We start from the raw sequence: 13,617 nt of genomic DNA, 5'->3' as shown, positions 1-13,617 counted from the left end.
AGAAGAAGAAGAAGAAGAAGAAAGGGCTGGAGAGATTAGAGTCACAATAAGCCTCTATCAGAGGGGAGTCCAAGGAATTTGTATCACATTTTAGTAAAGGAAATCCTTTCTAGGCCTAAGTGAATGTTCTTTATTAGATTTGCCAGTTGTAACCTTAGGGTAAGGACTGAAGAACTTGCTCTATCTAGAGCATCCTCAGAGAGGTGACACTGTCTTTGCTTTTATTTTGAACCACTACCTACTCCAACCACCCAAGTCCTCCTGGAACTATGTGTGGGGCATGCTCCCTTGCTTGGCTGCGAATTTCTGCTTTAGAAGAATGGTCACAAATACCATTTTTTTCTCTCTCCTTCTCACCCACCATAGTCACTGCTCATGGCCAGAAAACCCTCCTCAAATGGAGATGGAAACAACAACAAAAAAGAGCAAACAATCCAAAACTCAGCCACTAACACTGCCCACAGAAGCTTGAACTTTCCTATAAGCAATTCTTAACATGGCTAAAGAAAGCACTCCAGGCACCATGACCATAAAAGTAACAAGGCATTAAACAAGCCACAGCCTAACAGGCTCTAAGAGGGAGGATGGGAAAAAAATATTCAAATTACCAACTAATGGCACATTCAATCCTAAATCCATTACTCAAGGTTCTTTAGCAAGCCCCAGGCCTCTCTGGCATTGTAAAGTGTGAAAGGAGGTGAACTGAACGACAGCCATTCTCACATTGCCCTAGAAAGGACCATGCAATCCCTGCGGTTCAGGGAGAGTGTATAGGGTAGAATGAGGATGAAATACAGGAAGGTCTGAATTCTGACTACAAATGTAAATGGGTTTGCTACAATTTTCAACCAAATGTTAATTGCTGTACGCATGCAGCCCGGAAGCCTTATAGGTGGAAGGAGGACTAGATTAAGCAATTTGGGATGAGAGGAGTGCCCTCTAGGAACCATTTGGTCTAATCCTCAGTTGAAGAATGGAGCCAATAAGGATGTGCTGACTTTAACCTCAGACAACAGGATGACCTCATGGGGTGCAGGAAGTAAGGGCAGGGAATCCTTATCACTTCCTGCAATTCTTGGAAACTATAACACGAGTTGACCACAGACATGGGAATCACAGAATAGTTCTGAGTGGCCATCGGAGCACCAGGGAAAGGAGGTCCCACCCCTTCTCTGCCTTAATTTCAAAGAGAACGAATGGGTTTACTCACCAACAGGGAAAAACTCGTTCATTTTCTTTTTGTAGATTTTGAAATCAACTTCTAGGAAGACACAGAAGATGATTCGGTCCACCTAGGGGCAAACAACAAACACTTGAAGTGGAAGGAAATATGGCAAATGCTTACGGACAAAGCAGAACTTTAAAACACATAAAGACAAGTGTGAAAGCTTTATATAGATTTTTGGTAAAATCTTAATTGTATCATAGGATCAGGTGATATTTAAAGGTGTGTGTGTGTACACTTGTGTGTGAGTTATATGTGAGTGTGCACCTGAGTGTATAATGAAGCCACTGTGTGCTTCAGTAGAAAGATGCTACATAAATAAGACATAATAAATGACAGCAAGTCACGTTACAGCAAGCTGTAAATAATGCCAAGGTTCTGACAGGATACCTAGACTTTATGTTCTCTAGAACAGCCAGAAGAGAAGCAGACAGACTCATGACAGTAAAGTATGCCAGTAAACAAAGAGCATTTTGTCCTTATCTTGTTAGACAAATACCATCATCAAATCTTTAATCTTTGAATGTGGTCTAAAAAGCATCAATGAGTTTAATTTACACAAAGTCTTTTGCTTTTAGGCCAACATATGCCCCTCCCCCCAAAAAAACCCCAGCAGAAATAAAATGCTAGTTGACAGTAACACAAAGTCAATGAACACTTAATTCGGTAGGTATTGTCGGGTGTCACCACAGAAGTAAAATGTGTGCATAGTCTCTTTTCTATCTGTCTTGAGAGAGCATCGGCACACATGGGTTTCTGTGAAATAGGTGAGCATAATGTGTCAAAGAGAGAGGAGAAATGAACTACACGCTGTAGCTCACCTATATCTCAGACTAACTCAGAAACTCAATTTTGTGTCTGGAATATAAATACCCCTTTATTACCTTTCTTTAACAATGGGAAATAAAGTTTAAAACCACTCTATCCAGGTTCAAGTGACAGTTGAGTAAAACATCAAAGCATCTCTTGTGGGATTCGGGGAGAGATGGGGTGAGCATGAAGTGGGACAAGAAAGAACCCAAATAGATGTTAGCCACCTAACACTTCTCCCTTTCCCCACTGAAGAAGGCAGACCCTGCCACTCACTATGACAGTTTCCGGTAGCTGAGAAGCTCCAGTGTGAGAGGCTTGGCAGCTGGGTCACCTGGCACTGTGAAATGATGTGAGATACAAGAGTTCAGAGCCTTGCCTCCCTAATCTATTCCTAAGACTCTACCTTATCAAGGCTCAACTGCCTCCTGGTCTGTCACTGAAATTCCATCCCTTAAGGAACAAACAAGCTACCCTCCAATTGCCCCAGGAACTCCATTACAAAGCACACAAGCTCAGCCTCTGACCATAAAAATAGAAAGACAGAGTTTACATGAGTAGGTATCCTTTTTCCTGTTTTCACATTTGAGTCAGGGTCTGGCCCTCTCTCTACATCATTAGCTCTGCCTATATACACAGAAAGTAAAGATTTCACATCGAATCATTTTTCCAGGTGAACTATAATTTTAGTTGAAAAAGAGAGAGAGAGAGAGATAAGTATTTGCATGCCCACACTCCTTACAACGTGTTTCTATCCAGTGCCTGATGCCAAAAACCGTAATGTTGAATGACAGAAATGTGTTGCTGAAGGGCAGACTCTATAAAACCTTCTGCATCATTTTAAAAAACATAAAGATACAATTGCTGTAAGGACTTATCTATGAGTACTATCCAAATAATCAATTTCAAGGACACCGGGTTAAGCTTTGGGTTCTTTTATAAGCAACACAAAGATAAGCAGAAACAAACAAGGAAACAAACAAACAAACAAACAAAAAATCCCAAACCGAAAGAAACAGCCCTTGAACTGAACCAACCAGAAGCTCCCACCTAACCCAGTTCCTCAGCGAACTGATTCAGTAAGGCACCTGCCCCACTATGGATTAAACCTCTTTTTGCCTTGCATCCATGTCCACCCTACAAAAACCTCCTCATGCTCTCTGCATGGTGGCCAGCAGTGCGGGCAGTCTGCCCACCCTGTGAAATACCGCTGTTCAGAGTACCTGCACTGCCACTGCCTGGCTTCTCTTTCATCTGCCCTAACATATGGAAACAGAGGAATAGCAAGCCTGTCATTTCTGCAAAGGGATGAGATTTGGACCATTAATAATTTATTGATTAGAAAGTAATGAGATTTGAGACAATATGACACAGCTGGGAGCTGTTAACTGTGGGGTTATGTAGAAAAATAATGTTCTCTATTTTTCTTATGTTTGAAACATTTCATAATTACAGAACCTAACGTTGATATGACTCTATTGTGTTCCCCTAGTCAGACTCAGTTTTCTAGCTGTGCCGGACCACTTGGAGTTTCCTGAACACCATAGTTATTCTTGTGTGCCAATGAGCGTTCATTGTTTTTCCTTTATGCTTCCCATGGTCATATTGCTTCTAAATCACCCAGTGGTGGTAAAAGCTTAAAACCAAGAAATTTCAATTTACAGAAAACCTAATGTGATTGAGTCAAACAATAGTGTGTCCTGTCACATTTCTCTATACTTAAGAACAGCAAATCTGGTGTTTTGTTTTTTTTTTAATCTTTCGTGTCCCTCATGTGTGTGTGCAAACACGTGAGGGAGCATGAATATGTGTGTTCCCACGCTGGGGCCTCTTTTAGCAGCAAGACTATTTTCTGCTAGTAACTTCAAATACTGTCCATATTCAGACTGTCCAAATATTGCAAGGGATCATAATCTACTTCTAGCACATTAGGCTTGATGACCATGGGAATGGTCCAAAATTCACCAGCCCAGTTCATTTTCCCCCAGAAAACAAATGTTGCAGATGAAACACTTTAATTTTAAAGTAATTGAGTGCTCTAGTTAACTGTTCTTACTCACAGGCCTAACACTGAAAACAGTCTGACAGCAAATTGAATCTAAGCATTAGTTTCATTCACTAGATACTGATTACATATTTGTATACCCTTGTGCACATACATATTCTCTGGGGTGCGATTGGATAAGGACCCACTTACTTGATAAACTGTTTTAAAAGTCATTCCACTACTGATAATTCTTCATCTCATGGTTCTCTTTATATTGTGAGATGGTACAATTCTTCTCACTGAGGAGTGGGGTCTAAACTTGCATCTCTTATGTCTGGGAGGCCTGTGGCCATGAAGAACTGATGTTAAGTGTTTTTTTGTTGAGTGAAAGGAAGCCATTTCAATTCTATGTAGTACTCTTGGGAGGATAGGTCTCACATACAGCCTGCATGTCTTTAGAAGTGGCAAGAGCATGTGGAGAACCCACATGTAGCTGTTCTGGCCACAGCTCCAGCTGGAAGGGGGTGGCCTTTCCATGATTTCAGCTCCAGGCATTTGAGCCAGCTGATGCATGTGGAGCAGAGAAGAGGCACTCCTGCTAGATACTCATTGCAAATTCATAAGCAAAGATGTAGAAATATGTAACTGCAGACTCGACATCTTCCCAGCTTCTCCTGGCACCACTTTTTTTTGGAGTCTTGGCTTTTACAGCTTTTTGGTACCTTACATCTGTGGAAAAGGGGAGAAGAAGGATACAGGAAGTTTAACTGCTACATGGCTGAGAGACTGGGAATCTGGCTTGTACAAAGGATGGAAGCCTTGCATAGTCCATTCTAATCCTGGATGCATTTTGAGAGAACTTTCCACAACCCAGCATGGCATTACTTTCTTCTCTTAAAGCCACTGGACAATTTCATCAAAATGATGGCTCTCGGGAGATCACTCATTTATTCATCGGCTCTTAAGTGAGTTGCCTTCAGTTTGCAGGGCTCAGCCTGCACACCACTCCCTATCTATGAAACAAGAGTTCAGAAATGGAGTGGTCTTTTCCTAGTGTCAGAAAAATAATTGATGCTAAAACGTGAGTGCTCCTATCTTCAAATCCTGACATTTTTTCTTTCATGTTACCTAGAGGGAAACCCATGCCATTGAGTTTCTAGGCTGCCCCTAGATATGCGATAGTGGATGGGCCATCATCTCGATGGGCCTCAGTTTTCCACCCATATCATGAAAGGACTGAAGGATGCCATGTCCTGGGTCTACTTCATAGCTGTTTTGAACTGTGTGAATTCAGTAAACCAGGCAGATCTACACTTCCGTGAATGGTTCTTGGTTGGGGCTGCCCATGGGGACAGTTCCTTGGGACTTGAAGGACAGAAGTACAACTATAGCTTTTACCACAAAGGTGTGCCTAGAACTCCACACAGACTGTGCCATGTTCTTGAGGAATGTTTGATGAGGACCAAAGGGGGGCTTCCACAGCTTCTATTGGTCTCTGCCATGGGTTCTGTGAATCTTGAGCTTCACACAGATGCATCCTGAGTCATTTTGTAGGCTGTTGCAGTTGGGGGGTATTAAAGTGATAAGGCCAGTAAGTCCACATGTCACTCTGAGTTTTCATCATGGCTACCAGGCTGTCTTGATTCGCTCCCATTTTGTATTCAGTTTTTACCATACAACATGTCTGGACTACATACCCTACTAACACAAGCCTCAGTTAGGACCTCTGTCCTGACCTGGAAGCATTCCCCTCTGGACACACATTTCCCACTCATCCAGCATCGGATATGATGCTGTTAGTTTATAAAAGAAAAATCTTTACTTCCTATAAAACTCACAGAATTGTGCTTCTCTGGTTAAACTCCAATTGATATAGTCTTTGTATCAGTTCAGTGAGCATTCTATCACCAGGGGAAACTCAGCGAAGCACAAAAGATAACAATGTTCATTTGCAGAGCTGTGTAACCAACCTGTCAAGGAGATTTAATTCCTAATTATTTCCTTCATATAAATGTCTGTGTGTCCTAGCCTAGTGGGTCTTTTTGGTGAACTCCCTAACATGTGTTTCTACTCTTCTGTACCGAATTTCACGTTTAAAATGATTTACTTTGTATTAATAATTGATCAGTAAATCCCATGTGATCTACAGTCAAAAAAAGCACAAAAGGCAATGGCTAACCTGCTCTGGATTTTACCACTTGACCTAGTTTTCATGATACTGTAAATAAGCATCGTACAAAGACCGAGGTGAACCTCATCTTTGTCTCATGAGTTCATGGCATAGGTCCTCACCTACAATGTGTAGCTTCATATGCATTTGCAAGGCTCATGACTCAGCAAATACACTTGACTAAGATGAGGGTATGAACCAGATATATTTCAAAATAAAAAAGAGAGGGATAGTAAACAGGCAGATTCCCTGTTACATTTTCCAGAAAGCCTTAAAGTGACTTGTAGCAGAAGGATGCAGTGTCATTTTCTCTTGTGATACTGAGTCCCATGTCGATCAGTGCTGGGTTTCTCACATGGGGTACTCCATGGGTTCATAATAGCAGTGGTGATACACTAGCAGGGATTAAAATATGACGGCTCTTTAAGATGAAAATATAATATCACATATTGGCGAGTATGTATGTTAACAAGGACTTTCACGAGCAGCTTTGAGGAATAAAAATGAGCACAAGCACTTTGAAAAGTTTTTTGCCAATAACACATACTAAATTAGGTAAATATACACATACACCATCCAGTCCTAGGTGTATACGCAGTTGATACTCTCATCAGAAGCAGCACAACAGAATGTTCACCATTACTATTTTATTATCTCCAGTGTGGGAACTGCTTAAACAGCCATAAATGTATGAACACATGGGTATGACGTCACATGATGGAATATTACAAAGCAATGTAAATAACAAAGTTTACAGGCATATTTAAAATACAGGGAAGTGGCAGAGTGCTGCATACAACTCATCCAAAGCAGGATATATTAGACAATTCCATTTTTATGATATCCAAGATTGTTTAGAAGTAGATTAAATCAGCTGTGCTGTTAGATGTCGTCAGAGCAATTATCCCAAGGTGTGTGCTGCTGGAAGGCATGCTGTAGAACATCTCATATCCTTCAGAAAATCTCACATCCTTCTGCTGTTTTAATTTGGATGTTGGTTCCCTGGACACACTGTCCAGTTTGTAAAAAAAAAAAAATTATCAACTTGTGAACCCAGGAACTGTGTGTAAGCTACACTTCAATAAGACTTTTTTTTTTTTTTTAAAAGGCTGAAAGTCTATGCTGCAGTTGTCTTGGTCAACAATCAAAAATCTATTTTCATTGACTTAGAGGTCAAAAAAAGTCCTTTAAAGGCTGACCTTTGAAAGGCAATCACTCCATATATTTCCACTGATGCCGACTGCTGCTCACCCATCAAGGCATGCAGGAGTAAAGATATATTTCTTTCACCAAGATATCCATTAATCCACAGTGGGGGGTTTCATGCCCCATAAACATGATGACATAAGTCCTATTAATCTTTTTCAGTATCACATCCACTGTTGTTGAGGAGGTTACACAGGGAGGCATGCTGGGAGTATCAGGGGCTGACCTCCATTTTTCACACCAGCAGTGATAGGACAGCTGACATAGCCAAGATTAGCCTGTATTCAGCAAGATTGGGAGAATGGAAGGGCTCTGATCAGTGTAAGGTGCTTTCCCAGTGACACTCAGTGCCACCACATGGACAGTGCGGGTAAGAGTGATGCCTTCTTGAAACCAAACTGCCAGCCTCGACCACACAGGCTGCCAAGGGGGAAGGTTTCAAAATAGCGTGTCCTGCTCATAAGTGGTATAAACTTCAGAATTTACCAAGTCCAAGCAAAGACAGATCCCAAGAGGGTGAAGGATTGGGATGCTTGGAGCTTCCTTGATGCTGCGAATAAGCCAAAGATAAACGAGAGGCCAAGACCACTGTAGGTGAACTGAGAAAGAAAACCAGGAAGCTGAACTGCTTGGACCCTAGTCCCTCCTCTCACGCTAAGGGAAGCAATGAACAATCTTTCCCCTTCCCCTTACACATAAGCAAAGGCTTTAAAAAACAGTATTTACTCTCTCACTTGTTCTAAGCACACAGGAAATCCAGGCTCACCCTAGCTGAGTCCTCTGACCAACCTCAAAAGTTGCAGTCAAGGTGTTTATGTGCATTGAACTCCTCACCTGAGGCTAGGGATTTGCCTCTGAACCTACCTTGTTAGCCGACAGCACAAGTTTCTTCCTCACCCTTAAAGTTATTGAACAGACAGCTGTTGGCTCGCAGAGGCTTCCTGTAATTCTTACCCACGGATGTGGACATGGGTGCTTTCTTCTTCCTGGGCTAGCAAGAATGTCCCCAGGATATTCCTCATCTATCCTTCAAACTCTAGAGCCCTGTTTAGAACCACCATCTGGTTAGGGCGGGATGGAGAGACGGCTCTTGTTGCATAAGCCTGACAACCCAAGATGGATACCCAGAGCACATGTAAAGGCAGAAGTGAACTAATAAGGCGAAGTTGCCTTTTATCCCTACAGGCACAGTGGTGTGGCCCAGCCATGTCTAATGGGAACGGAGAAAGTCCTACAGCCAGCACAGCTGCTTGACAAAGATCTAGAAAAGCAAAGCAGAATGACACAACTGCTGCCATGAGGGTGTCCACTTTTGGTCTTGGTCTCCACCTGGTGCATGCTTGTGGGGCTTTTAATATTTGTACTACTTGGGGATATTGGATTGATGGGAATTCTCTTCTGAAACATTTATGCCATCTCTGGGGACTACTGCTTCTAGGCTTTCCTAGGAAAGTCCCAAGCATGTACCCTGCCCACATTTAGGGAGATATCCTTATCTGGCCTACTTGATGGTCTTCCTTAGGCCAGAGGTTGTGAGTGACACCAGATATCTCCTAATGAGGCTCTGACTTGACGACACTTTTAGCCCATCTGTCACTGTACTTACTCAGGAACAAGATAATCAGAACAAAGTAACCTTCAAGAAGTAAACAAGATTTGGTGGGCTAGAGGAGTTGGCAGCAGCAGATCAGTTTAAAAGCCTCTTCTTACTATACACTTTGACTATCAAGAGATAACAATACACTGTCTGGGACAGGACAATCTGCCCATGTCATGGACTGGCTTGGAGATTTTCTTTCTGTGCCCTTGAAACTGAAAGGGCTAACAGTCTGAGCAGGGGCTGTCATGCTTTGGAAAAATATGCCTCTGGATTCTTAAAAGTTGGGTTGTGGGGTTGATGAGGGAAATGATTGGGAAACTGTTCTGTCACTGTCTATCAATGACAACTAAATTTATAACAAGGGGAAGTTAAAACACATGTCTAGGGACGAAGTGATATGATCTGTGTTTTGGAACAACAGGAATCTATCCTTGCCTCCTGAGTTCTGTGTAAATAAAGAAGCACTCTGACTGCCAGTCAGTCGGGATGCAAGATTCTTCTGAACCTCCTGCCTGACTCACTCCTCTCTTGCTGAACTCCATATCTCCTCAAAAAGATGCAACTATTGATGCGGCTGGCCCCTGCCACTGATACACATATTGTATATGTACGTGCAAGTACACACACACACACACACACACACACACACACACAGAGAGAGAGAGAGAGAGAGAGACAGACAGACAGACAGACAGACAGACAAACACACACATTAAATAAGGTTAGCAAAGGACCCACCTAATTAGGTCAGGCCCAGTAGGACAACCTCTCTTTAATTAAGTCATTGATTAAACACCTTAGTCATCGCTGTGACAATCACTTTTCTTAATCAAGGGCGTTACTGAATCATTTTGTTTGCCATTTGCACCCTCAAGGCAGAGAAATCTGAAGGAAGCAAGCACGTGCAAGAATGGGTATCAGCATCCTAGGGGCCACCTTAGTCTTCTGCCTCCCACAGAAGCTAGCTCTGTGGTACCCCATTGGCCCATCTGCTAATTTGTATTGTACCTCTGCCCTGTTTTGACCCCAAGGAAGCCATTTAGCCTTTCTAAGCCTTAGCTTCCTCAACTCTAACTTGGAATAGAGATGTGTTAGGCTAGAGGGTAATAAGACAATGTCTGTCTTTTTTAGCTTGGGGTTCTGTGGTCCCAACATCCAGCATAGTGTGCTGATTTTTCTGTTCAAGGCATCACTAGGCAGAAATCAATGAATGTGTCAGGTGGACTGGGCTCTGGACACTCATTTGGCAGAGAGCAGATTCAGTTCTTTACCTCTGTAGGCATGGGTTCCCATTTCTGTGCTGGTAGGCCTCTGGATCATTTTCACTAGCTCTCTGAAGTTCCCTGCAAGTTTTTGTTGTTGTTGTTGTTGTTCTTTTGTTTGTTTTTGCTCTGCTTTTGATTCTTACCCTCCTCAAGACAGAAAACGGTATATCAGATACTCCTTAGTTTTGAACCTCTCGACTTTCTTCAAGGCTGAGGGTTAAACCCAGATTGAGAAGACACATGTGGTTCAATGATGACCACCTGACTATGCACCCCGTTTGAGGGTGAAATGACCTGGGGCCTTTGTTACTTAGCCCTTTGCACCAGTGTCTTCACTGGTTTTCCTAAACCAGATCACAATGCCCCTGGCAGAGGAGGCTACTAGAGGTGTTGTTCTAGTAAATGGTACCCCATATCCAGTTTTGAAGGAATTCGTTCTCCCCTAAAAGAAACATTTATAAAAATGGCTAATACGTTGCCTGGAGAGCACCTACGAAAGTGGAAGAGGTGTGAGCTACACAGAGTCAAATACTGGATGGCTGCATACTTTTCCAGCTCTTTCCTCACCCTGCTACCCCACTTTCCATTCTGGGGGGGGGGTGCTTTACTTTTAGGATTTAATTTTATTTATGTATATACATGTGAGTTTATGCCCAGGTGTCTGTGGATGCCCACAGACGACAGAAAATGGCATCAGGATCCTCTAGACTTAGAGTTTCCAGTGGCTGCGAGCCACAAGCTATGTGTGGTAGGAACCAAAGTCCAGTCCTTCCCAAAGGCAAATGCTCGTAATCACTGGGCCATCTTGTCAGCTGCTTGCTTTCTCTTTCTTAATAAGCCGTATCTATTTCCATTTTTAATTATGTGACCATGGTGGAGTCTTTGTCATGGACCCCAAAAGCCCATTAAACTGAAGAAGTTTCTGGCTGTGTATTCGGAAGTGTGTTCTTCCCTACAGTTTGGGGTTTCTCACAGCTTCTCTAACATGACTTTTCTCTTTTTCCCTAGCAGCTGCCAGGATTCTCAACTTGTCTGTACTGTTGTTTTTCTCTCAAATTCTAATAAAATTGTGCTTGAGCCTCCTCCCTCTCTTTCTCTCATGCACACACATGCATGCATGTATGCAGGCACATGCGTGCAGATACACACACACACACACACACACACACACACACACACACAGAGGCATGCAGACAGGGCTCATATAGTAAATACCCAACTGTTTTTCTGTGGCTCTGGAAGCAAATAAGAGAGAAATGCTCAGACATTTGAGCTACTGTAATGGAAAGATTTTTCAGAACCCTGAAGAAGTCCTTGTTCTGACATTTTGATGTCCCTTTAGGTTTCACTGTCTTGCTTCTGCGCTGTTCGTAAAGGTACAAAACACATTCACACTCACGCCTGCCGCAGCGGAAATCTGCATCTCAAGCTCCGAATTACAGAATGAGGAAAATTTCCCGAACATATTCCTAGAGCAGTTTGGATGAGCACGAGAGCGTTTATAACCCATAAACATTTAAAGGCCACGTTTTACATTTTGAAACTGCTCTGTGTGCATGAAAAAGATACTTTATTGGGAGCAGGGGTGGGGGTGGGGCAGAGCAGGGGACCCAGTACATCTGTTATTCCTATGGCAATGCAATTCAGACTCTTTCTGTTGTGTTTTGATAAATTGTTCCCTTTGACTTTTCTTCAACTCTTTAAAAAAAAAAAATTGGTCATGTAGCTGAAGAACCTAAAGTTATTTTGGTTTGAGCTGGAGGGTTATTTGTACAAAAGTTAATGTCCAAGTCTGCCTCATATTGATCAAAATGGACACCCTTGTAAATGTCACATCTGTTGTGGTCCTTGAAGCTGCTCTAAATGCTCAGCGTAGAATACACATCTACACATACATGGGCTTTGGTCCTCCAATTCTAAATTCTGGCAAAGCAAGCTCATCTCCCTTGCCCTTGTAACCAAGGAAATGGGGCGTGGCATGGGTGGGGGTGGGGTAGGTTAAGATGAACTTTTGGACTTTCCACCCCATCTTCTGTGATATTCTCTGAGCTTTAGTCATACAGCCCTCAATAGTCAGTTGGTTTCTATATTGTTACCAGCTGTAAATTTCTATAATGGTCTCTACCTGGAAGTTACAGGCAATTAATCACTACTGAGAGAATAACAATCTTCTTCAGGGATTACCCCTATGATTGGATAAGTTATCCAATCCTATGTTGAGAGCTCTAAACACGTACATATACGAGCAACACTAATGGGACTCTGCAGGTTGCATTTATAAATGCACGTATACCTATGCAACATATTATAAATAATTGTTTACATAGCAATAATAAAAATATAAAAGAGTAGGCTATATTTTTCACATATGGAGAGGAGCTGGGATGTGCTGACTATACCTGCCCTTTCCTTCAGGATGAAGGCCTTTCTATTTTCACTTCTGCTACAGGTACTGCTGACTGAAATGTCAGAGAACACTTCATCCATGCTGACCCTCTTCCCCTGAAGTCAACCTTCCACCTATGACAGACTCCTAGCAGGAGCCAGGCCCTGTCTCCTCCCTTTAACAGGATGCAAGTCTGTAGGAATTTGTAGGAAAATCAGAGTGGTGTGCCCCACTCCTCGTTCACACCCTAGAACCCTGACTCTCTCAATCCCTTAGGACAAAGGGGATTTTAAGGTGATGCTAAATTGAAGTCTTTAAGTGTACCCCAGAGTGACAACTGCCTTTGTAAGATGTAAGTGGACAGACTGGAAATTGATGTTGAGGTTCCAGAAGAGGAAGGTTATCTGCAAGTCACAGAAACTTTAGAAGCCAGGACTATGACGGCAAACATTTTTTTTTTCTCTTTCTGCCTTGAACTATAAAGAAATGACTTTTCTGTAGTTTAAACTACGTAGCCGGTGGCATTTGCAACACACTCCTGGCACACTAATGCACTCTAGCGTCTCCGGAACTCTTTATGGGGTCACTTGACTCCTTCACAGTCCTTATCTTACTGCAGCTTCTCCCAACCTGGCTTCCTGCATGCTCTGTCCCCCACCCCCCCCACCCCCACCCCCATAGGTATTGATCAAGATTACATTCCCATGAAGCTCCCGACTGCAAATCTCACTCTCAGTGTATTGCTTGGATCGACTTGACCCTTGACAACACTTTATAGATTCCATGCCATCTTTTGGTGTCTAGCCTGTCAAAAGTTAATTCAGCCTGGGAGTGTCTTAGCTCCACTAAAGTACCGGGCTCCTCGGGGCATTGTGCTGTCACTTGCAGGGTACACTAAGTACCCTCAAACTAAGAAGACGCTGCCAGGAATAGGTCTTTTGACTCAAATTTCTTCTTTCCTATCCAGT

General features: G+C 42.6%; 1 protein-coding gene across 4 annotated transcripts in view; it reads right to left on the bottom strand.

The window, feature by feature from the left end:
• Positions 1-13,617, bottom strand: part of Macrod2 (mono-ADP ribosylhydrolase 2) — a 1,928,923-nt gene that overhangs the window by 198,701 nt on the left and 1,716,605 nt on the right. For all 4 annotated transcript variants that reach the window (XM_021192060.2, XM_029536733.1, XM_029536732.1 and 1 more), the window contains exon 9: positions 1,211-1,292. In XM_021192060.2, coding sequence (XP_021047719.1) covers positions 1,211-1,292 — 82 coding nt within the window. The remainder of the gene's footprint in view (positions 1-1,210; positions 1,293-13,617) is intronic.

Source organism: Mus pahari, chromosome 3 (genome assembly GCF_900095145.1).
Source record: "Mus pahari chromosome 3, PAHARI_EIJ_v1.1, whole genome shotgun sequence".
Classification (NCBI taxonomy): domain Eukaryota; kingdom Metazoa; phylum Chordata; class Mammalia; order Rodentia; family Muridae; genus Mus; species Mus pahari.
Note: the sequence above shows the minus strand (reverse complement) of the source record. Positions and strands in the feature narration are given on the sequence as shown.